Source organism: Homalodisca vitripennis, chromosome 2 (genome assembly GCF_021130785.1).
Source record: "Homalodisca vitripennis isolate AUS2020 chromosome 2, UT_GWSS_2.1, whole genome shotgun sequence".
NCBI lineage: Eukaryota > Metazoa > Arthropoda > Insecta > Hemiptera > Cicadellidae > Homalodisca > Homalodisca vitripennis.
The window spans coordinates 101,492,386-101,518,819 of record NC_060208.1 but is presented as its reverse complement, the minus strand read 5'-3'; the positions used below and the strand labels follow the sequence as shown (position 1 = coordinate 101,518,819).

Below are 26,434 nucleotides of genomic sequence, written 5' to 3'. Positions count from 1 at the left end.
ACATGTCGGTGAAGAAAATTACGCCCTATCAAACCTGCAACTGCCAGAAAATTTTATCTTCACCAAATTCGGGAGATCAATAACAATTTGCAAGTAGGTTGGACCGTTATCGGTTAAGAACCTATAATGCAGTTGACTAAAAGTAGTGAATTTTAAAAGGTAAGCTTTGCCCAGGTCTCTGTTCTCGCAGAGTGATTCGCCTTTAGGCCTCAGTACTGTTTCTAGTATCCTCCAGACAAACCTCATTGATTCATATTAAAAATATTACTGTATATAAGCAAAATAATACAAGAGATACTGATTTTTCTCCACAGTATGGTCTCAATTCAGCCTTCATGGGATGTTTCGTGTACATCGTGTTCGGGACCATCAAGGAGGTATCAATCGGGCCAACCTCGCTCATGGCCCTGCTCACGGCAGAGTACACCAGCCACCTCTCACCGGATTTCGTTGTCGCTCTTTGCTTTTTCGTCGGCTGCGTAGAATTCCTCATGGGGGTTCTCAAGCTTGGTGAGTTTTGTATTAAGGTTATTACAACTTTTTGGTATGAAGTTTTTTACAATTTTTAAGATTGATTATAATGTACCAAGTTTAAGTTCCACTGATTTGTAGGAACTACTCTATTTCATTTCGATAAAGGACAGTGTAACACAGCAGAAGATGGCTTCAACATCTGAAAATATTTCCAACAGTAATATTATTTTGCTCATCAAAATATTATAAAACATAATTATAATATCACGTAAACCACTTTTTATATCAGGCTCTTTGCTACTTATTTAACATTTGTAAATAGAAAAATGAAACCAGGTATATTCTCAGATCAATTTCTAGTAACCGCCTTTCGGTATATGGAAAATTTCGGAGAGGTGTTTCTGTGAGGAACTATGAGGCAACCTACCTATTTTCCAGATAATAATCCCCAGGTTTTGTGATACAGTGAAAATGCCATGAACACTGTTGTTAAGGGCGGAAGTATGGATTTTTGTCAAAAGATTCAAACACAGTTAAATTGTATTTTGTAACGAATTTCATGGTTAAAATTTTTAACTGAGACAAATGTTTAAACCAAGAAGAAATATGTCATAAAATAATTATTATTGCTCATTGGAAAGACATTTCGTTTGTTTTTTTAAAAAGGAACATATTACAAATAAATTGCAATATCTAATCTCGTACATACATTTTTGATAAATTCTGAGCAAAATTGTATCCTATATTGTTAACTCAGAATTCCTTACATTTGTGCATGATTATTTTATGATCAACTAAAGTATAATGTCGCTATTGCCATTCAATTCCATAATTTTGTAAAATCATCTATTTAAAAAAAACACATAGCTGTGGTAACATGCAAGTGATCTTAAATGTAAATGCTTATTTTTACTACAATGTTACTCCAATCCGATTCCGTTAAACTTAATTTGCTGCATTCCTCAGGATTTCTACTGGACTTCATCTCCATTCCTGTGACTTCCGGTTTTCAATCGGCCACGTCCATTATCATCATCCTATCACAGGTGAAAGGCATTCTGGGAGTCAGCTTTAAGTCCTGCAGTTTCCATGACAACGTGTACCAGTTGATACTCCACATCAAAGAGACTAAGTTAACTGCAGACTTCTCTCTTGGGATGGGTTGCATCGTCTTTCTTCTCCTCATGAGGGCAAGTTCTCTTGGCATCATCTAGTCATTTTTAGTTTTTATCATCTCTGATGTGATGATGATCGCAAGGTCAAATGTTTCAACAGAAAGTTCACTCATGTTTCTTAATGATTTTAGGGAATGAATAGCTAGTATTTAAGCACATCTTGCTCTTTCAGATTGTGGTAACAATTTGTTGTCCATTCGTCTACAGAATTTCGAACTATTTCAATGTATAAGTAGAAAATGTTAATGAAAAGTTCTGGGAAATACCTTTCATACAAGGGATTTATTTCGATATTTGTAAACCTGGTATTTGTAAACTACTACTGGCATCTTAAAAACTGCTGACAGATTGGATCATTTTATTAATGCCTTAGTTAGTGTCACAGTACGTAAAATAACATGAAGGTTATCATCATCCATTAGGCTGTGGTGTTGATACTCAGTTTTTTTCAAGATCTCGTTTTGTAAAGTGATACATGTTGGGGCTATGTGGGGTCTGTTTTGGAAATTTTAATCTGTGAAATTTCTACTGTGCTGTTGACTGCGGCTAGTCAAAGGATTAGTGCGGTGTAGATATGAGTGACTCCCACAATAAAAAAATGTTGCTTAGATTTTTTGAACGGTTTGATTTTACTCATTGATCAAGCACGACAGAGTGAAAATTCAACAAACAAAAATTTCCATATCCGAAAAATCTGAGGACTTCTATGTTTTTTCTTAATATTCAGTATCTCCAGAAGATATTATAGTCCCCCTAGCATTATAGCACAGACATGATAGAGCACAGAAGTCTCTCTCGCTGTTCTCAGCACCATTCGAAGGCCAGAGTAGGAACTGCGGCATACTATAAGACTTAACCCTGTATTATACGATCCACTAAATTTTGCCACAGGCTGTACATTTCAAATTGTCAATGATTGCCACTTTTTTGTTTCAGAAATTGAAAGACATTCCAATTGAGGGAAATACAACTACGAAACAAGCGATAAAAAAGACATTATGGTTACTGTCTATATCTCGCAACTTCATTGCTGTCGTTATTTCAGCCAGCATCGCTTATTATTATGAGACGACCGTAGGTCGTGTCCCTTTCAGTCTTTCAAGTAAGTTCATGGTCTCGGTTTGGTCTCTCTATACAAATGCTGAGCATTATCCAAGCTCAGGTAGTGTTAATTCATGCAGCACACTGAAGATTCGATAACATTAAATTTGATTAGCTAATATATTAGGGTATGTTATATTCTGTAGGTTACGTTGTCAACCCATTAATTTCTAGTATGTTGTAATGTTGAAAGGAGCGGTACAGCCAGGCTTGCCACCCTTTCGGTTTCCCAATCTCACTCCTGTTCTGGGTAACCACACCTACACAGTGCCTGAGGTGATGGAGGAGCTCGGAATGGGAATTGTTATCCTTCCAACCATCGCCGTATTAGCTAATGTCGCCATTGCAAAAGCATTCAGTAAGTAGAATGTGTACATTTAAGATGATGTGAACGGGTGCAAGCACACACTCTTAATACTTTGGAATCGATACTAACCTATAATTTATTAACACCGATTCACACACGTCATAACATTGTTAACTAAAGATGGCTCTCCACACCGAGGTCGAAATATTTCAAGAAGTTAATTGAGTAAGCAATGTTTTGACACGATGTGAACCGGGAGACTTTAATGTTAGTTACGATATCGGCCGCGTAAGTCGTGAATAAGATAACTCTAATTGCCCCTTTAACAAATTTATGTTATATTTTTATGCTTTAATACTGTCTACAAATTTTTTTTTCAGTGAAGCCTAATTCGAAAAATTATAAAATATATGTAATCATATATGCTAGTTTGTCAATTATTCTGATCTTATTTGTTTTATGTTCAACCAATGGTATTTTTCCATTCAAGCAATCTTCAAATTAATATTATAGTAAATTTTCGACTGTTGTTTTAGTAAATACAAAGTGATTCAGTTACTTAACCTAAATATTAGAATTAAGAGGAATATCAACTTATTCGGATGGCTGGGCTAATAGAAGTGAGGACAAATCGGTAATTCTAAGAGCGTAGAAAGGAAGAACAGAGGAAATGAGACCAAACAAGAAAACCAATAATGAGATGGGAACATCAGACAAGAGCAAACCTGAGGAATGTAGAGAAAAATCTTGGAATAAGCCAAGGTAGAATATCATAGAGGCGTCTCGTTGGTGAGACCAAACCCCAACTGGGTTTTGATAGGCTGCAAGATAATGCTATGACGATGATCAACACAGTCAGAGCTAGTTACACTTTCCAGGAGGTCCCCGTAAACGATATTTATTTGGGATTCCACCTCCTGACTTCCCCTCTTTTTTAAGTTTTAACACGCAATATCTAAAGCTCGTCCCATGGAGTGTGTATATATTCTGCAGACTGTTCAAGCAGTGCAAGCGACTAAAGGTGTAGTTTACCCCATGCTTACAAAGGTATGGATAAATCCATCTTTGTTGCTTGGACAAGGTGTAGAACCTTGTAGTTAACAGCGATTCCAACATGATACTTTACGTGAGAACACAATTAAGTCATTCTTGTTCATTTTTCGTGAAGTCGTATAAATGTTCCGATAACTTTGTATTAATTGCACAATAATAGAAAATTGTCTTTTAATAAAATATTAAAAATGAAATATAAGATTAGACCGCTTGCAACGTCTATCTGTACTTTAAACTGCGTCACTTCTTCCCTGATCTCAAAAACATTTTCATGTGTCCTTTTATTCACGTATCAACCTAATTTAAATCTAGTTATATTTTTAAATATGAGAAATTCTTCCAACCAATCATTTCATTATATGTTCAAATCTAACTTAAAGTATTTTCCTGTTAAAGAAACTGCCGTTTTTCTAAGTACAAACATGTTTTTCCTGTTATTTTATAATTAAAATATTTGTAATACATGTCGAGTCACATTTCAAAGTTAGCTATTCACTATATAGGTACAACAAAATATCCTTTTCATCAAAGTTTCCTTGTTTGAATTTATCATGTGTTATGTTTGAATACCCTTTAAAGATCTTAACCTTATGCTTCATTTTTCAATCAATAGTTTATTGATTGCATTGAGTGCTACAGCTGATCTACTCTAACAACAAGGATAGTTTTTGAGTACCAATCGTAACCTCTGTGTTCCAGTCACTGGAGGAACGATAGATGCCACCCAGGAGATGTTGACCCTCAGTTTCTGCAACATCCTCGGGTCGTTTTTTCAGTCAGTTCCGACTTGCGGGGCCTTCACTCGCAGCGCCGTAGCCAGTGCCAGCGGCATCCGCACTCCCTTGGCGGGACTTTATTCTGGTACCACTTTACCTCATTAATAGTTTTATCTTTATCTTAAAATATTTTGTTCGTTCCTAGCCAGAAATGTCAGAGAATTTACAGAACTTAATTTCTTTTTACATACTAATTGCATCCCCACGCATGAGAATATGGTGACAGGCTGAAGATTGTATAGATGCCAGGCAAATGATGAACTATATCGTGGATGAGTATCCTTTGTATTCTCCCTTTCTATAATTTTATTAGAAATAAATTTAGTTACTCAGAAGCATTTCATAGGCTCAAGGCATTAGACTTATCTTTACGACAGGAGATCTACTTTTCTTTCAACACTTCACATTTAACTTGAGCCTTTTCATCTTATATGTAATCATAAATCCTAATAATCTCTTTAGCTAACATTATACCACTCATATTTGAGTGTGTGTGTGTGTGTGTGTGTGTGTGTGTGTGTGTGTGTGTGTGTGTGTGTGTGTGTGTGTGTGTGTGTGTGTGTGTGTGTGTGTGTATATATATATATATATGCAGGGTGTATATTATGTCTGGAAACACCCAAATATATCCTTTAATAATTTAAATATAAATTTGAAACCTCTTACAATCGTGATAGAGATTGGGCATCTACTTTTTGGAACAATGTTTTGTTATGTCACACCAACGGGGGACGTCCTGCCGAGGGTATCGTGAATATTCTTAATGGAAGCCTATACGTTGTGATACATAATTTTAAAGGTAATAGCTTACTGAATTGAATGCCACAAACCGCATCTCAAAGGAATTATTCTATCAGAAAATAGAGCATTTTTAGTATTGAAAATTTACTGATGTTCAACAATGTAATTTTAACATGGTTCTTGCCACAAAATGTGTTACACTAATTTTTTAGCATTTTTTTAAATGTTCAATTAAATAAAACAAAAATTTCATTTTAAGCTGGTTCTATTAGCACAAATTTGCCAGTTTTTATTACAGTACAATTATGGAAATACTTATGTTATTGATTTCTTATTACAAATAAAAAATAATGTATGCTGTTAGAAAAGTCTTACAACAAACGTTTTACCTGCATTTGGTGTCAAAGCAATTGTTCGAACTGTGTTCCTTCTACGGTTTGACAATGAGCCAATCTTGTGTAAAATGATTCGACAGAGTTGCCTAACATTTCTTCAGTTATCAAAGCAATCTCCTCTATAATCCTGTTTCTTAGGTCTTCCAAATTATGAGGCTTTCTTCTATAAACATTGGATTTTAAATGACCCCATAGGAAATAATCGATTGGTGACAAATCCGGAGATCTTGGAGGCCATTCGATTTCTCCTCTTCGGCCAATCCATTTATGAGGAAACCTTAAATCCAAATACTCTCTTACCTGTCTCCCATAATGGGGTGGAGCACCATCCTGCTGAAACCATACATTATCAAAGTATTCTCCTGATGCAATTTGAATAGCTGGGATTATTTCATTTTGGAGCATATTGTAGTAAAGTTCGGCATTTAAATTTCCATTGATGAAAACGGGTCCAACAATTTTGTTACCTAAAATTCCACACCATACGTTCAGTTTTTGTGGTTGCTGTGAATGGGACTCAGTAATCCAATGTGGGTTTTCACTAGCCCAGTAACGGCAATTGTGCCTGTTAACATTGCCATTTAGGAAAAAAGTTGCCTCATCAGAAAATAGTATGTTGGTCAGAAAATCTCTATTGTCATCACATTTGCGCATCACAAGTTCACAAAACTCAACTCTTCTGTCGTAATCATCCTCACTTAACTGTTGGACTAAATGAACTTTAAATGGTTTGTATTTATTAATTTTCAAAATCTTACTCACAGACATAGGGTGCATATCATGTTGCTGTGCAGCTTTTCTGAGCGATGTATGTGGGTCTTCAATAAATGTTTGCAAAACATCTAGTGCATGTTCTTCATCTGTTGCAGATTGTATCCTACCCGACTTTGGCCGATTACGTACACTCCCTGTCATTTCAAAACGCTCAATAGTTTTTGATATTGTTGAAACACTTATGGGATTCCTTTCTGGGAAAGTGTCATTAAACAAATTACAAACTTCCCGATAAGATCTTTGACGATCGGCATATCCTCGCATCATCAACAGAGTAATTCGTTCTCTTTCAGACAATTCCATTAAAATGCCAAATAAAAACTGAACTACTGTAATTAGATAACTTGTTGACAGCAATGCTTCAGAGACACTGATTAACTCGACAGGAATGATATGACCTTTGTCCATTTGTAATTCCCAAGCTTAGACCTGTCTAGTGAAAGCTCCATGCTCAACAAACTGAAACCTGTAGACCAGATGATTAATAACACAATAATGTTTCTCATAGGCTAGTGACCTTTGTCTCTTTAAACCTTCCTGCTGACTGGAAAACACCAAGTACAGATTCAAAAGTAATCAGAGAAAGTGACTCATAAGTTTTATTCATTGTAATAAAAACTGGTAAATTTGTACTAATGAAACCAGCTTAAAAATAAATTGTTTATTTTATTTTAATTGAACATTTAAAAAATGCTAAAAAATTAGTGTAACACATTTCGTGGCAAGAACCATGTTAAAATTACATTGTTGAACATCAGTAAATTTTCAATACTAAAAATGCTCTATTTTCTGATAGAATAATTCCTTTGAGATGCGGTTTGTGGCATTCAATTCAGTAAGCTATTACCTTTAAAATTATGTATCACAACGTATAGGCTTCCATTAAGAATATTCACGATACCCTCGGCAGGACGTCCCCCGTTGGTGTGACATAACAAAACATTGTTCCAAAAAGTAGATGCCCAATCTCTATCACGATTGTAAGAGGTTTCAAATTTATATTTAAATTATTAAAGGATATATTTGGGTGTTTCCAGACATAATATACACCCTGTATATATATATATATATATATATATATATATATATATATATATATATATATATATACTAGAATAGTAAACCTTTTAGCCCAGGAAATAAGGCATGAATATCATTAGATATATTAAAGTTTATCAAAAGTGGAAGATCATTGACTTGATATACTGCATATAAATATTATACGAGTAAGATCCTCTTGACTTTCTTCTGGTTTAGAAATTTATAAACAAACTTCAAACTCTATTCAAACCAAACAAATTTTACCAACAAAAATGTGCCAGAAAATGTGATTTTAGAATAATAATTAATGATTGGATTGTTTCTTCACGGACAAACTTACACGGAAAATAACACTTTTAATACTATGATTACAATGCTTGTAAAATACATTGTAAAATGTTAATGTATACATACCATTGTTCTCTGTGACACTATAGGGTTAGAAAATCAGGAATACAAAGTTTTCCAAATGAATACTCATTTCATGTAGACGTTGAATTCCTGGTGAAGCATTCAGATATAGAATTCTAGGTAATGTTTTCAATTTTATGTATCCGTAAGTAGATTCAAAATCATTCTAAAATACTAGTTTCATCTTTAATACAGTGTTAAAAGGCACAATGCTGCCATTTAATATTTGAATATTTGTCCAATTATCTGTTTGAGATTGAAATGTTTCCAAATTGGTTTCTTAAAAAGAATACTTTCATTATTATACGTATGTTGGATGTTAATCGAGTTCTAATAAGTTTAGTATACATTATTATTTCAGCGTATTAATAGCAACGATGTGGGATACTTATTTCCTTAATTATGTTATACTCACTTTATTAGCATTGAAAAATTATTTACACTATTCCAAAATAAATACCCTCAAAATGTTGTGTTAAAAATATATTTTTGATGGGATTGATTTTGATGTTTAGTGTTAGGTTTCATTACATAATTCCGTTCAAGGAGCTGGTTTTTGTTCACCTGATATGTTATGTTGCTTGACTTGTGTATTTGTGTCACAGTACTGTTACATAGCTTTTTCCCCTCTTGTTGTATTCTTATGATGCAGGTTACATTTACACCCAGTGGAGCAAATATATGACTGCATGTATGTTATTTCTAAAAATGGCCTATAGGAAATGTCTCAAAGTTCCGTTTTTGACTGTTGATATTTTTTGAAATATTTAAAACCGCACAAAGTGACCTCACGTGTTGCAGGTGTGCTGGTCATGTTAGCTCTCACGTTCCTAACTCCATACTTCCATCTGATACCCAAAGCAACGCTCTCGGCTGTTCTGATATCAGCAGTTTTCTTCCTCATAGACTATCAGATACTCTGGCCTTTGTGGCACACCAACAGTGAGTATCTTTCTAATTTTTCTAGAATTTGTATAGGATTGTAGTGTAGCTGTAATCATATTTTTATGGTTTATTTTAATAAATCTGAATAGTACTGAAACAAGTATTTAGAAAACAGCAAATATGATAAATTTAATAATAATATTATTTTAGGATTTATTAATAACTAAACAGCTTCTTAACAATTTCTGAATTCTTTCGTAAGAAATTTTGTTTAGCTACTGGCCGCGCACTTTATGTTCCGCTTCCTATAACAAAAGACACAATTTAAAATTCTATTAAAAATATACATTCATCTCAAATCCAAACATCTTTTGCTACAAAAAGTTCCAACAGATTTTAGAGCCAAACCTTATAAGTATAACTTTATATAATTAAATATACGATTTTTTAATACTTATAGTTTGTATTTAATTTATAATTATTTTCTACGTGAAATTTCATTACCATCGAGGCTTTAAAATCTAAGTACGTGAAGCAAAAGGGTTTGAGACCAGTTCAAACTATTATAAATAGGACAGTTTTAAGCTTTCGCTGTATGTTAAAGTGAAACCTCAGGCACACGGTCGGCAGGTAATAGAGTGAAGCACCACTAAGTTGGCACTACTGTTTCAGAGCGTGAAATGGTTATCGTGTTGGTAACCCTGATCAGCTGTCTAGTCCTGGGAGTTGAGTTGGGTCTCTTTCTGGGTATAATCCTGAACGTCTGTCATCTCATCTACATATGGGCAAGACCGCACATCTCTGTCGCAACTAGAAAGGTATTTTTTGTTGCTGCATACAGAAAATCTTACAACGATGCTCAATAAATATAAACGAGACTATTTCTGAGCGCTAAGATTGAAAGGAGAGGATATAAATACGTCAGGTTTGCATTGGTGGAGGTGAGAGAGCTCGTTATGGTTTATACAGTAAAGCACGTAAAGTCAGAAGTCATCTTTCCAATCTCACCAACACATTACCTTGCACGTCAATGAAAAAAAAACTAAGGGAAATTGTTTGCAGGTAAGCTGCACAATTTGATGATCAAACTGATCTAATATATTGTTAAAGTTTTCAAAGTAGGACATGAAAGGGTTGCGAACTAGGATTATAGTGACCATGGAACATGAGATATAATTACGTAGAAGTAGTGAAAGTAGTTGGCGTCTGACAATTCCTAAAATCGATTTTTTATATTTCTTACGTGAGTATCACACAATATGTGTATGCTGATCACTGTCGCAAAATTTTGAGAGATGTAAAGAAATAAAATTGTTTCAAAAACGAAACTCTCTACTTCACATTGTAGCTTTGATTTTACTTGATTGATACTTACTACTTTACAAAATTATGTAAAGTAGTAAGTAATCCATTTTAACAATCTCCGTATTGATGCTGATCGCCCTGAGATTTGAATTTTTGAGCCTCTTAAAGAAACACTATGTGGACATTGGTTATAGGATTATGTGGTCATGAATTCTTTGAGTGCAATTAGTTCCTTAGTCCTCTTAGGACGTTGGATTAAAAAACCTCTAGTCCCCTAGGATAAATGCATTTCCAAAATATTACATTATTTTGAAAATAATATTTTCTTGAATATCTATCTAATTATATTAATTTTTATTAAAATATTTTGAATACCATATTATTTGATTTATCTTTATAAAATATATGTCACATAGTATTCTGTTATCAAGTAATTATAAATAATGTTTTTCGTGAAGGAAACAGGATTTTTCCGGACATTTGCCATCGTTCAATGAAACAAGAAAACACAATCCTTCACAATCCTTCCATCGTCAAAAATAACCTTCAAACAAAGAATGTTTTTCGTGCTCTTACTTCACAGACACGATAACACAATCTCTTCTGAGATGAAATTCTCTGAAATGTTAGGAACTTCGTGAGGAATGAGAATGCAGGAAGTGTTGGATATGCACAGCAAACAGATAAGAAACAACAACAAGTAACAAACAACAGATATTTGAGAATTCTCTTTGGATAAGTTTTCAAACATTTGAATAAAGACGGTTCTTTTTAGATTCTCGACAGCCTCCATATCACTTGTTACCTTATTTAAGTGCTTGTTTATTTCAATCTCCAGAACTGTGATTTTATTTCTTTATAATAAAGCATTTCATGATAAAACCAATCTAATTAAAACGAATTTTTGATTCTCCTAGTAATAATATTAATCAATTAAATCGGTAAAAAATTTCAATTTTTTTTTCTAAAGACAATGTTTTCCTAATTATTTCTACTCACGTATTTAACAAGTGTAATAAAAACTTTCTGCGGAATATCTTTCTTTTATATGTAGTAAACGTAATATTGACTTGTTTTGAAACATGGTTTTCTTGCTATTTTGGTAAAGTAATTTTTATAGACGTGTGCCCAATTTATTATTTTTTCTCCGATTTTTGTTGACCATACTGATTTTTTACATGGGTTAATGAACGTAGGCATGAACACATCTTACCACTGCAATGTTTGGCTGCAGGTATACCTAGAGCAAGGAGTGAAGGAGTACATCCTTGTCACTCCCACTATCGGAATGTACTTCCCTGCCGTGGATGTAATCTGTAACCGTCTCCAAGACGCAGGGCTAGAGAAGGGCGCAGGGGTAACCCCTGTGGTGCTCAACTGTGTCCACTTCACCTCCATTGACTTCTCTGCCGCTAAGGTATTATACAGTCCTGATATACTGATCTAAACTAGACAACATGTCTTGTAACCTGACGATTTTCAAGCTTTTAAACATTCAATCCTACCGCAAACGAATCTCTTTAAAAATGTTTTTTAATTAGAATACTATTACACTTTCCAGTTCATTTCTTACTTCTCTCTCATCGCAATACAGTCTGAGAAAGTATTGCAATAGTCTATAGTATTATTTAATTTTGATTTTCAGAGGAAATATCAGCTAAGGAGTCATCCGAATAAAAAGTTTTTTCATTTAAATTTCCTTTTAAACATCAGTTGTGAAAAACATGAATGTGTTTTGAGTAAAATTAACGTAGCAAAGTAGTTTGATAAATAATCGAACTTTAAAATTCTTCCTTCTTTGTGTTTAATAAAAAATGGTTTAGCCAAAAAAAAATCCGTATTTTAAATGTTTGTACTGTTTCCGAAGGCCTTCGCCGGTCTCGTTAGAGACTTCAGCAGCAGAGGACAGGAGATAGTGTTCCTCGAAGCGTCCCCGAAGATGGTCCGACTGTTCAATTATGTCGGGTGTAAGAACGCCAAATGCTGCAACTCTGAAGTGGAGCTCGAGCACGTGCTCTTCGGTGTCGTTCCCCTAGGTAAGGCACGAGACGTAACAGATCAGTATCATAGTCAGGTGTTGTGAAATAAAAAGATATAAAGTCTGACAATAGCGTATTTGCATAAATAACGTTCTTATTGATTGTAACCTATACGTTAATACATTATACGGTTTAAAACTACAAAAGTATGCTATTCATTTAGGAGTGACAAATTTACACTGGTTACTTCAACACACTCCTAAGACTGGTATCTCAGAGGTAACACTCCAAGAGCTAACCCACGTAATATACAATCGATTCCTCTACAAGTTTCGTTAAAAATTAGGTCATGTTGTTAAACAATTCAAACCAACATTTGCCTCCCAGAGTCTATAGTCTGGTGATGCTTCTCAAGTTTAAATTCCATTTAATCCACCTACAAAAGTTCAATGCCCATATTCCTAGCTAAAATTCCTCTGGCACACATATTCAGACAAAATAAACTAAAACAGAATCGTTTGTGAGATGTATTTATAAAGTTGTAGCAGCAAAATTATAAACAAAATATAGCACTTGATATGATCAACCTGCTATGTAACAAAATACAAATACTGTATTCCCTTCTAGAATAAAAACTATTTATCCCATTAAATAATTTAAGAATCTTCACATTTAAAATAGAGTTTTGCTTGATTAACACATAAATAGCACTGTAAAAAGCTCCGAAAACCCCATTCTGGTTTAAAAACAATATTACATTATTTATAAATAATAAACATTTGCTTTAAATACTTTTTTACTATAAACTTCTCTCTTGATTTTCGTTGAGATTTAATTCAAACAGTTTTTTATCTATTTTATTGTAACTAATATACCGAGTGTCCCACGAAGAAGTTTAAACGTTTCATTTTATATATCTTACCTATTTGTGCACCGAAATTTTTCAAACTCTACGCAATTCATTAAATTGGTTTTAAAAATATTGTAAAATGTTTAGGTCTCTAACGAAACAAAATGGTGGCATTTCGAAAAACTATACTAAACAGTATTTTTGGTTTTTTAAAACTATTTATTGTAATATTTTAGAGAAATAAAGCATTCCAATCAGAAAATTAGAACATAGCCTATTAAAAAACCTACAATTATAGTCCACAACTATTCGAACTGTAATCAATCTACAGCGACACACGGATAACAGCGTGAACAAATGAATCGTAAGTTCTTTCGAAGAAATTATGCGGTATCCCGGAGAAGTTCCTCTTCAATTGATTGTTTTATTCCTCATCATTATTGAAGCTACGAGTATAAACTTGTTCCTCTAATTAACCCCATAGAAAGAAATCACACATAGTTCAATCTGCGGATCGGGGTAGCCAATCTAAAAAAATCACTTCCACGACCAATCCAACGGCCATCAAGGTTGTAATTTAGTAATCGCTTGACAGGATTTGCGAAATGAGGAGGAACACCATCTTGTTGGAAGTTTGATTGATCCATTTCTGGAACCGTAAAATGAAGCAAAACTTATTCATTTTAAACGTGTTCATGCCTATTCCCAGTCACTGTACTGTCTGAAATGTCGTAAGATAACACCCCATCACAACTGACACCTCCCAAACAATTCCTTTTGAATAGAGTCTGTTCAAGAATGTGGTGTTTTAATAATTACAATTATGTCTATTTACAGCAATATTGCGGTAGAAAGTCGACTTGTATGAAAAAACAATTTGAGTGTGTCAATTAGGATCTAGTTCATCAAACTCAATGATACGAGAACAAAATTCCTCCCTCCTATCCGAATCATATTCAAGAAGATTTTGGACTAGTTGAATTTTGTAAAATTTAATTTATTTTGTCTGAATATTATTCTCTGTACTGACAACTTTGAAACACCAGTTTTAAGTTCAACCTTCCTTAGTGACTTTGGTTTACCTGGAGAGCGGAGCATCGATGTGCATACTAGTACTTCTCTTTCCTAGAGTACTTTGATCCTCTAGAGTACTTTTTTACAACACTTCCAGTTTTTAACAAAATATTTTTCCACTTAGTTATTGTTGGATTGCTAGGTGGTTCAACTCCTGGGTAGGCAACCTGAAATTGTCTAATTGCGTCTGTAATGTTGCCAGAAGCAATAGCCCACATACAACACCACACGTTTTGTTCAACATTAAAAGCCATTTCTCGAACTTCAATATCAGTAAAACTGTAATGTAGGAGATTAGGTTATTTTTTTATAGCACAAGCCATATTATTCAATCAAACAGCTGTTTTCAACAATGAGCGTTATTAAGCAGCTGTTCTTTAAAACTACAAAGCAGTAATCATATCATGTAATTCAAGAAATGAATTTTTATAAGAAGCAAAATGGCAAAATGTCATTTTGTTTCTTCAACTGTTATAGAGCTTTGATTTCCACAGTATATTTTTAAAGCCTACTTTATTAATTATGTAGAGTTTCAAAATGTTCAGTGCATAAATAGGCAAGTTATATAAAATTAGACGTTTAAACCTCTTCGTGGGACACTCTGGACATTATATGTATATTATATTTATAACTTGTAACTAAAATTATGCTAATCAGCCCTGTGTATTTGGTTTTCAGGTAATCGCAGTTCAAAATCACTGCAGGGGAGAGCCACTGACAACCATGAAGTGATTCCCTTGATGGATCACTCCGAGAATCACAGGACCAGCATAGAGATGAGAATTGTCAAAACATGAAATTTCCCTCATTTCCCCGCAGCTAACTGCTGATTACAGAAACCCGATCACTCATATAATATTGCTTTTGAAAAATAAAGCTCTCTTTTCATTTGAACAGAATGGAATAAATTTTAGCATTTCAGTGCATTTTTGCACTATTGCTGAATAATGTAATTGGAAATTGAAAGAACAGATTTTAAATAGTTTTCAAACCCAAAAAAGACAATTGTATATTCCCAGGATGTTTGACTGGATTTCAGACAATCTATAATCCATTTTTCATGGATATTATCACTAAATTAGTTATATGTATGATCCAATTTTTTATTTTTAGGTTTTATTTAGAATGTGTTTTGGTTTGTGTCAGTTACAAATAATTTTAACAAATTTAAATTATTTATTAAACTTTTAACTATATTTTAAATAAACTTATTTCATTATAATAATAACTTTATAACATTTGTATGACTTGCTGAAAATATAATAAAGAATACTATCAAACAGTTACACCTTATGATTAAACATAAAACTTTGCTTTGATCACCAAAATAAAAATATGTAATATATATTTAATTATATATAGTAATTCCAAAGATTTAGCCAAATCTTCAATTGTATTTCGAGATCCATTTTACGGATTTAACTTGTATTGGAGTATAGCAGTCTATAACTCTAAAATGTAAGATAACATTCTATACTATGTAAATATAGTACACTTTATGTGTTACAAACGAACTAAAGAACGCTCTATAGTTAACTTTCGTAAGGATTTAGTAGTTGAAGTTACACTTTTGTAAATAAATATATATTGTTACAACTTGAGTATTGTTTTAAATCGTTATTTTATTTTATCAGCAGGTTTTCTGTGGACCTTAGATTTTAATTGTTTCAATAAAATGTTGTAATTAGGTTCTACTCGATAGTTCAAAAAAAGGAGTGACTAACTTTTTGTTTCCAACCACAAACACTCACTTTAATGTAGGACATATTCCGGGGTATCAGAATGAAACTAACCAAAAGTGGTGTTTAATGGATTGTTAACATAACGGTATTCGTAAGTAGTATTTTTATGGGTTTAATCTGGTAACAATGTGGTTTTCTACTGAATAATTAACCAACTTTAGATGCCGACACACTATGTACGTATGTTGAGGTCAATATAATTCAGGGTAAGTGAGATATAGCCGGCTGAAAGTGAGTTATTTTTAATAACTGCCAAGGATAATTTCAATAACAAACGTAAATCGATGTAATCCTTTGTTTGAAGTTTATTTTTCTAAGTTTATTTCAGTCGTAGGTGGTTGGTAGACGAATGCAGATGTATTGTGACCTGTATTCTGTGTTTCAGTTTTGATGATTAGTGCTGAGTATAGTTTTTAATTAGTGCGTGTTTTAGAGTTAGTGAAGTTGACACACAACATGGAGGTTGTGATTTTTACTTAGGCGTGCCACAACGCTTTGGTATGATTTGTTTATTTTAACCTAGTTTGTAATTATTTATTAGGCTAGTTATTTACCTGAAGAAGAAATCAGATTACATATCTCGAGACGTAGTGTTACTGATTTTTTGTTTCAATGAACGATGGCAAATGTCCGGAAAAATCCTGTTTCCTTCACAATGTAATCCTACTGTTGTACATGAATTGGAACCCCAGAGTTTCCAGTTTTAGGTATATTGATAGGTAACAGCTAGATATTCAATTAGGGAATATCAAATCCCATTAGGTAATTTCACGGGCTTGCATGTCACCCAGAGCAATAGACGGGAAGTCAGATAATTCTGAAAAATAATCCTTGAGTATACTAAGCCTCCTGTAGGTAATCAAGGCAAGGATTGCAGGATAACATCACATGTCTGTTTTGTTTTTCACCCAAATTAAGTTTGGCAGGAGCGGAATTAGCTTGATCATTAAATAATGTCATTTATCACGTGGTTCTAATTTCTTATTATTTCATTCTAGATATTCTTATGTTTACGACATTTTGTTCTGCCGTGTTTTCAAAGACGACTTGTTAATCCTAATTTTTTCTCAAACTGCACACATATCCTATTTGTATGAATATAATATTATAAAATCATTTATATTTTTTTCATTTTATCAATTATGGTTTGGTACTCGTATTTTTAGATAGTTTTGAAAAGTCCTTTTATCTGTATTAGTTTAAATTTCCAGCCTTATCCTCTTTATATTTAATGATTTAAATTCCTGTATAGTTTTGATTTACTTCGTATGTTTATTTTACACGCTATTTCAATTTCCCAAACAAAATTATCAATTTTATGTTTTGTTTTGAATTGTTTGAATAATTTTCTGAATATCATCATTGTTTTTATGAACTTTAAAGTTGGCACATGAAAAGGTAAGACAACGTATATTACTCAAAGCCACGCGATTCTCAATAACAGTTTATAATACTCAGTAGCATTGGTTAAACTACTATTAACACAGTCATTTACATGATCTGTCCCTCAAAGTGCCGGTGCCAATCTCAACAGTGATTGGAAACAAACTATAAAGAAAATCAGCGACTTCCTTCATTTTTAAATTATAACTTTAACATGGATAATCTGAACAGCAAACTCATAATATTTAACAAAAGAGTCTCCCGGTTGATACATAGCTGCCTCTCTTCCGATTCATTTTACTTTTTAAAATAATAACTGTCTACTGGTTTAAATTCAACACTTTTAAATTTACCTGTGAAAATAAAGAATATAAAACTTTGTTGCTAACTTTGCACGGCAATAGAAATGGTTTGTGATAATTTTGGTATTGCTATCACCAGAGGTTTAATCTATTGTAATACATAACAATATTTTCACATTTTACTTACATAGGCACTAAAAATCGTTGTAGGTAGTGCAGAGAATGTGCTGTCTTTTAAAACATCGCACCCAGAAAGGCACACTATAGAATTTAACTCTGCTCCATTTGTAGGTTATACTACCCAAATAAAGCTTGCTAGTTAACCCACAAAACAATTGTCCTGCCAAAGCTACTTAGCAAATAGTGCCAAAGTTATTGGCATAAGATCGTAATAAAGTAACTATTATTTTACACGGGGTGAGTGGACAGGAACCTCATGTTAGTAAGTTTATACAAGCTAGTACAGGTCGGCGCTCTTTTGACTTTTATAGCCACTACGGGAACTCTTAGTACTGAAGTAGACATTTCTTGCTTTATTAGGTCTAGTGCCTTCAATTCTAGGATATGCAATCTGCAAGACCATCCGCGTAGTTTGCTTTGTCATGATAGAAGGCGCCAGCGTAACGTACACTTATTAGAGAAAGTATTGTAACTAATATACCAGGGCTGGCGTAAATTAATTTTATTGGTCCCAGTCATGTTGTACACTATTAGAAGAAATAGCCGGGCCATTCTACAGGTGAGTTTTAAGTCCCTTCCCCCCCTATTTTTTTTTAAACCGTATAAGTTAGGAGGTTTTAAACTCCCGTACATATTCGTTAGACCTAAATATCTTGTTTTTCATGGGTTTCATTGACTCTCCACCTCCAATGGGGGACGGTCCACGAGGAGTAAGCAGAGATTCTTAAATGTAAGCATAGGTTGATATGCACATCAAATTAAAGGTCTCTGTAAGTAGAATACAATGCCGCAAACCGGACCTCAAAAGGTTCATCCTAATGAAAATTTACAGGGTGTTAAAATGTACAAAATAGTAATGTGTTATTATCTGCGTTTTAATCGCGCAACTTTTTAAAAGTTCATGTTCAAAACAATTTTTCTATTGCTGTTTATTCTTTAAAAGAAACTTTATTTTGTTGTGTTTAATGATTTTAAGGGATCACTGGAAGTCCGAGATCTAGGAGTTAACTAAAGGATTTAATAAGAAGTCGGTCATGTGATGTGTCGTTTAACATTGCCTTTTAACGCTGGAAAACGGTGCTACAATCTGAATTAAAAAAGGATAATTCGTAATTTTGTTAATAATAATTTTGTACAGAATCTGGGGTCTGCATTTTTAAATGTAATCTTTGACATAGTCCCCTGTGTCGTTGTAAAAGTGAAAGTTGTTTGTTATCTGGGAGACATGTTATGTTTGGTTTTCAGTTACTTGGGCCATTTAAGTATCTGATCTTGTGTTGCAGTGTGGCTACTGACCTTGTTAGTTTTTAGTGCTGTTAAAGTTAGAAACATGTCTCGCACTCTTCAAGAAAAAGTTGACATGGTGTTAATATTTTGGTGCTTCTGGGAATAATTACCACGAAACAATGAGACGATTTAAATGAAAACCATCCAGAAAGACCTGTTAGCAGAACCTATTTAAGGCAGTTAATAAAAAAATTTAGAGAGACTGGTAGCGTTACTGATGCAAAACGTTCAGGAGCCGTCCTCCTTTGTCAGAAGAAGTTGATTTTGAGGTTCTTTGTACAGTCGTGGAAAATCCTCAAACCTCTTCGAGACATTTGTTGCAGACAATATCGGGGTATCACAACGCAAAGCAATAACTACCCTGAAGAAGCACAAAATTTCATCCCTACAAAATTATGCTACATCACGCATTAAATGAAGATGACCCGGACAGAAGATTGCAGTTCTGTGAAAAACTATGGATAGACTAATTATAGCAATCCAACAACCGTAAATAATATCTGCTTTAGTGATGAGAGTAACATTTTACGTAAATGGTTTAGTGAATAGACACAACTGCCGATACTGGGGATAACTCTAATCCCCATGTTCACAGAGAACATCATCATACCCAGTATCCCCAGAAAGTAAATGTTTTGGGCAGGTCTCTTTGGTAACCACGTGATTGGACCACTGTTTATTGACGGAAATTTAAATGGAGAAAAGTTATTTACATATGCTCCAAAATAATATTCATCCATTAATAAAAAAAAGAAAATACAATTCGCACTAATGTTGGGGAGTTTTAATCGAGAAGAAGTAAGGTTCCAGCAGGACGGTGCTCCTCCACACTACGATGTTAATGTTCGTGGTTACCTTAATGTACATTTTCGTGAGAAGTGGATAGGACGAACGCGGGGGCAATAGAATGGCCGGCACGGTCCCCTGACTTGAACCCACTGGATTTTTTTTTGAGGGGACACTTGAAGTCTGTGATTTATTGTACACACCAGTCGCATGTGTGGAAGATCTTCGGAACAGAATTACTGAGGCCTGCAGGAAGGTAACACCAGAAATCCTAAACCCGTGTAAGGAGTGAATTTGTTAACAGACTATACTACTGTCAGGAAGTAACAGGCAATCAAGTTTGAGCATCTACTACAATAAAAGGGTAAGTAACAACCTACTAGTATCGGAATCATACAATATTAGAAACCGGAATCGCTGTTGAAATAAAAATAAATGGGTCTAAAACCTTTGTAAGACAACAATTCTTTAAATAAAATACTTACAAGGCGACACAACACATGATCAGACTTCTTATTAAATCCTTTAAGTTAACACCTAGGATCTCGGACTTCCAGTGATCCCTTAAAATCATTTAAAAACAACAAAATAAAGTTTCTTTTAAAAGAATAAACAGCAATAGAAAAATTGTTTTTTGAAATGAACTTTTAAAAAGTTGCGCGATAAAACGCAGATAATAACACATTACTATTTTGTACATTTTAACACCCTGTAAATTTTCATTAGGATGAACCTTTTTGAGGTCCGGTTTGCGGCATTGTATTCTACTTACAGAGACCTTTAATTTGATGTGCATATCAACCTATGCTTACATTTAAGAATCTCGGCTTACTCCTCGTGGACCGTCCCCCATTGGAGGTGGAGAGTCAATGAACCCATGAAAAAACAAGATATTTAGGTCTAACGAATATGTACGGAGTTTAAAAAACCTCCTAAACTTATACGGTTTTAAAAAAAAATAGGGGGGGAAGGGACTTAAAACTCACCCTGTATACACCATACAGTATAGCAGCCCTGTAGTAAATAAACATCGATAAATCATGTTATTAATTAAAACAACCCGAGTAACAGTGATGTGGTAAGGTCATTCTATACACCATACAGTATAGCAGCCCTGTAGTAAATAAACATCGATAACTCATGTTATTAATTAAAACAACCCGAGTAACAGTCTTGTGGTAAGGCCATTCTATACACCATACAGTATAGCAGTCCTGTAGTAAATAAACATCGATAACTCATGTTATTAATTAAAACAACCCGAGTAACAGCCCTGTGATAAGGTCATTCTATACACCATACAGTATAGCAGTCCTGTAGTAAATAAACATCGATAACTCATGTTATTAATTAAAACAACCCGAGTAACAGCCCTGTGATAAGGTCATTCTATACACCATACAGTATAGCAGTCCTGTAGTAAATAAACATCGATAACTCATGTTATTAATTAAAACAACCCGAGTAACAGCCCTGTGATAAGGTCATTCTATACACCATACAGTATAGCAGTCCTGTAGTAAATAAACATCGATAACTCATGTTATTAATTAAAACAACCCGAGTAACAGCCCTGTGATAAGGTCATTCTATACACCATACAGTATAGCAGTCCTGTAGTAAATAAACATCGATAACTCATGTTATCAATTAAAACAACCCGAGTAACAGCCCTGTGACAAGGTCATTCTATACACCATACAGTATAGCAGCCCTATAGTAAATAAACATCGATAACTCATGTTATTAATTAAAACAACCCGAGTAACAGCCCTGTGATAAGGTCATTCTATACACCATACAGTATAGCAGTCCTGTAGTAAATAAACATCGATAACTCATGTTATTAATTAAAACAACCCGAGTAACAGCCCTGTGATAAGGTCATTCTATACACCATACAGTATAGCAGTCCTGTAGTAAATAAACATCGATAACTCATGTTATTAATTAAAACAACCCGAGTAACAGCCCTGTGATAAGGTCATTCTATACACCATACAGTATAGCAGCCCTATAGTAAATAAACATCGATAACTCATGTTATTAATTAAAACAACCCGAGTAACAGCCCTGTGATAAGGTCATTCTATACACCATACAGTATAGCAGCCCTATAGTAAATAAACATCGATAAATCATGTTATTAATTAAAACAACCCGAGTAACAGCCCTGTGATAAGGTCATTCTATACACCATACAGTATAGCAGTCCTGTAGTAAATAAACATCGATAACTCATGTTATTAATTAAAACAACCCGAGTAACAGCCCTGTGATAAGGTCATTCTATACACCATACAGTATAGCAGCCCTATAGTAAATAAACATCGATAAATCATGTTATTAATTAAAACAACCCGAGTAACAGCCCTGTGATAAGGTCATTCAGCGTCCATACCTGACATCGGATAAGGTAAATCTTAGTTTAATTATTCTGTTCTTTAAAGACTGGTAATTGCGTTGTTTTTATGACTCAAATGCTTAGGAAATGTGGTTTCTTTACATCTTAAGAAGTTAAAAGACTAAACATTTTGTGATTGAGGATTTATATTCCTTGAGAGTACTGTGTTCATTATCAAGTATACTGGGGTTTTCAATTTATATTTGTGATAGTGAACTGCTAAGTGGAATCCATTTCTCCAAGGCAAAAGAGCAATAAACGATAAACGTTTAATCCTAGTTAGCAATAAACTGACCAAATCCTAACTTCACCTTTGTTCAGGTATGAAATAATTTGGTACAGCTTCGAAAACCGAGACAATTGTATGAAGGAGAACTAATTATATCAGGAAACAATGGATAATTCGTGTAGTAATAACCTATAAATTAAATTTCACACCTGTGGTGTATTTTAGATGAATATAAAAAAAAAACATTTAAAAATTGTAGTTCCTTACCCAACTCCGATGACTACAATCTCAGGTCACATAGGCCTACACGCTTCACTGACTTTAAAATATGTTAAGCAAAATCATGTAGTGTCGTGTTTAAAGTGTGAGTTATGCTTATAAGCCTAAAATACCAACATTAGAAATAAATACTATCATTCACGATTTAACATTGAGAGTATGTAACAAGTTCAAAAGCAGTGTTACATGTGTTACTATGTCACATATTAAAATTTCAAACGACTGTACTCAATTTGTTTATTTTACAGTGTTTGTTGTTATCATGGTCAACCATAAGAGCAATGGAAAATGTTTGCTGACACTCAGCGAAATCTGACATTATTCTGGAGAATAGACCTTACATCCATATGGGGGGTTTTATGACAGAAATTGTATATAGTTAGTTCTGTTCTTAAAGCCTAGATAGCGCTACTATAATAAATCTTTAGTTCAGAGATTTAATCAATCTTATAGTAATTACCTAATTTTTATAAATTAAATTAAATATTTAGAGTACTTTATATAACTGTCTCAGTTTACTTAATATAACATATTATGTTTAATAGTTTTCTGCAATATTTTTATAAATGATGTTTCCTTTATTAACCGCTAGATAGCGCACAACCACAACGTTTCAAATGGCAACAGGTTTTAGCATCGGTTGCATAAACATCTATAGCCTATATCATAGAACTCGATGTTGCATATATAATTATAAAAGTCAAGAATAATAAGTATAATAATTTATATATTCTTTGTCTAGGTTTGTTTTTATTGGGATTGTAATCAACTACATCAAAATTCCTTCATTTATTACATCATAAGACAGTGTGTTGAAAGAAATGCTAAGGGCTTCGATTTTAAGTCTCTAGATTTCTCGACACTGGCATAAAATAGTTAAGTTGCTACTGAAAAATTTGGAGCAATTCAATAAAATTATGAAATAATGGGGAAAAATAAGAGACATTTCAGAGGTACTTATAACAATCTGATTCACTCTCCGACTTCAGAGCCCTCAAACTTAAATCTACGATGGTTAAAAAATGTCCCTGTTTTTTTTGTTGTTTTTTTTCTTATCCCGTGTGAATCTGCGGGTAACTATAAGTTTTAATAAACAATTCTATGAAGGCCTAAGTATTATTTTTATGTGTCTATTTTTACTATAAATTAAAATTTACACATATATTTTAAACTGTCTACATCTTTTTTCTAAATTGTAAAGCTTAGGTTTTATTAAATATACTTTCAAATTTTCAATTTATTACAAAAAATATTATTGTATGAATTGGTTTTTTTTATAACCAGTGTACATTGAATGCTTTAAACATAACCCTATGAGGCCGCGAATTTCCCATCAGAGCTTTACAGAAGGCCGCGGCGTCAACGACTGGCGCCCAAATGGTTCATATTGAGATTTATGATTGCCGAATGTTATGAACTCTTCCGCAGAGTTCTACGCCTTGGGTTGATTGGATACAAACTTCATGCGTAAAAATCTCTCTTCGTTACAAGAACTTGTATAATCTGCCTTTAAACCATTTTGCCCATATTCTTATATATGCAAACTCGATATATCAAAGAAAACTGAAAAACCCAATCGTTCTCCATCCAACGTACATGATCATACAGTACATGAATACGTTGCTGAGCATGGATTTTGGAGAAAGTATATCTACTATTTATAAGGTTATGAATGCTTTGTTACTTACTCGTTTAATTTGTGTTGTACTTGTAATATTGGGCTGTATGTATTTTTCATATACGAGTATTTGTTCTTAATAATACTATACAATATTTTAAATTTTATTACTAGCCTTTTGAACGTACACAATATTTGATTGAAACCATATTTTTATGAGACTTGAACTTAGAGAGCGTCAAAGCAGGCTAGACGTTTCAATTTTGTCGTTAAAATACAAAATAATAGGAAAATTTCCGTAATAAAAAATAACTTTGTCGAAAAGAGAAATTTAGAACCGTAAACGTCTTTCTACTACTTGACCAAACTAACAAACATAGTTCCGATAAACAACTAAAAGTAAATGTATATTTCAATTATTAAATAAAAAAGTTAAATCAACCTAAGCTTAAAAGAAGTAGGTAAGTATTATATTAATTACTCTCACATCTCCTTTCTCATTACCAGCCAAACTCGCTTTCATTCGGCTTCCATACCAATGCTACAAGTGCTATCTTCAAAAGTCACTCACCGCTATATACCCAGATACAGAGAAGACAGAGGACTAAATGGACTAATGGCGCGTAACGATTACCTTTACAATTATTTCTACTTTACCTTTATTATTTCAATAAAAGTTAGACATTGAAAATATATTAATAATAACGTAATTTTTATTGGTTAAAATGTATTGGTTCCATCTTTCTCTTTGGTTCATAATCAGCGTTCGATATCGTTAACAATCTTTCTTCTTTCTATTAAATATAACCGTTTCCCTATTTAGTTTGCATTTTCTAATTACAGCCAATGAATGACAACGATGCTGCTCACATGTTTTCGATTCATTTTAAAATTAATTGTTTGTAGGCCTACTCTAGTTTATGTTTAAACACTTGTATTGGACCACTAGTGTTAAATTATATTTATGCTGTACTAATATATGATATTGAATTGTATACCTGTAAAACACAACGCGCTTAGTATTTATATACCTAATGTGATATCAGCTAAACATGCTTAGACATTGGTATCTTCGTAATATAAAATATATATTACTATGCAAATTTTGTTTTCAATATTTAATTACAGGCTACTTATGAATTCTTTAAGAGTGACGTTTCCGTTATATAAAAACCTATTTCAAAAAGAAGTGTTTTAGTGGATATATATTATTACAATCGTGTGATATGTCATTACCGTAAAGTACAGACGTTCCGATCTGTCGTCACCAAATATACCAGTGAATGTCCATAGAAGTAACAAAAAATGTCCATGATGTACCGGGAAAGAAGTTTCTCGATAGATATACGTATATCATTACCAACTTTCGTATAAAAATGCCACGGTGGCAACATATCCTCAGTAATCTTTAGAGAAAAATACCATTGTAATGAATTATATATCGTTGTTTGAAAAATCTGGGACACCAAAATACTGTTTGTAGTCATTGCTAAACTAATTTGGTTTGGTAAAAACATGGGCCACACGTTTATAACTCTCGAATCGTTTTCAAAAAACAACTCCATAATTTTGTTATCACGAACTAAATCTTGAAATTCCATCAGTTTATTACATCCCTTCGATTTCTTATAAGCTACGGTTTTGAATTTTTCGTTGACACTTTCAGTATCAAACCAAACGAAAAAGTCGCACACCGTTCAAAATAATCTCCTAATCTCCAAATGAAGACCGCTAACCACATCCAGCTTCCGGTCAGGTTCACGCGTGCGCACTTCGCCACTTCGTTGTTAGCCGCGGTAGACTCGCGCTCTCCTCCGCCAATCGGAGTCAATTACAAAGGTCAATAATCAATCCGTGACCGAATTGTGATAAAGTGACCGTTT

At 33.5% G+C, this 26,434-nt stretch overlaps 1 protein-coding gene across 2 annotated transcripts in view; it reads left to right on the top strand.

Moving 5' to 3' along the window:
• LOC124354463 (sodium-independent sulfate anion transporter-like) overlaps positions 1-15,942 on the top strand; it is a 28,813-nt gene extending 12,871 nt beyond the window's left edge. For both annotated transcript variants that reach the window (XM_046804924.1, XM_046804926.1), the window contains exons 4-13: positions 315-510; positions 1,441-1,664; positions 2,586-2,751; positions 2,944-3,108; positions 4,810-4,971; positions 9,050-9,190; positions 9,806-9,951; positions 11,673-11,855; positions 12,306-12,474; positions 15,020-15,942. In XM_046804924.1, the coding sequence (XP_046660880.1) occupies positions 315-510; positions 1,441-1,664; positions 2,586-2,751; positions 2,944-3,108; positions 4,810-4,971; positions 9,050-9,190; positions 9,806-9,951; positions 11,673-11,855; positions 12,306-12,474; positions 15,020-15,138 (1,671 nt within the window). In that variant the 3' untranslated portion in view covers positions 15,139-15,942. The remainder of the gene's footprint in view (positions 1-314; positions 511-1,440; positions 1,665-2,585; positions 2,752-2,943; positions 3,109-4,809; positions 4,972-9,049; positions 9,191-9,805; positions 9,952-11,672; positions 11,856-12,305; positions 12,475-15,019) is intronic.
• The last annotated feature ends 10,492 nt before the right edge of the window (positions 15,943-26,434 follow it).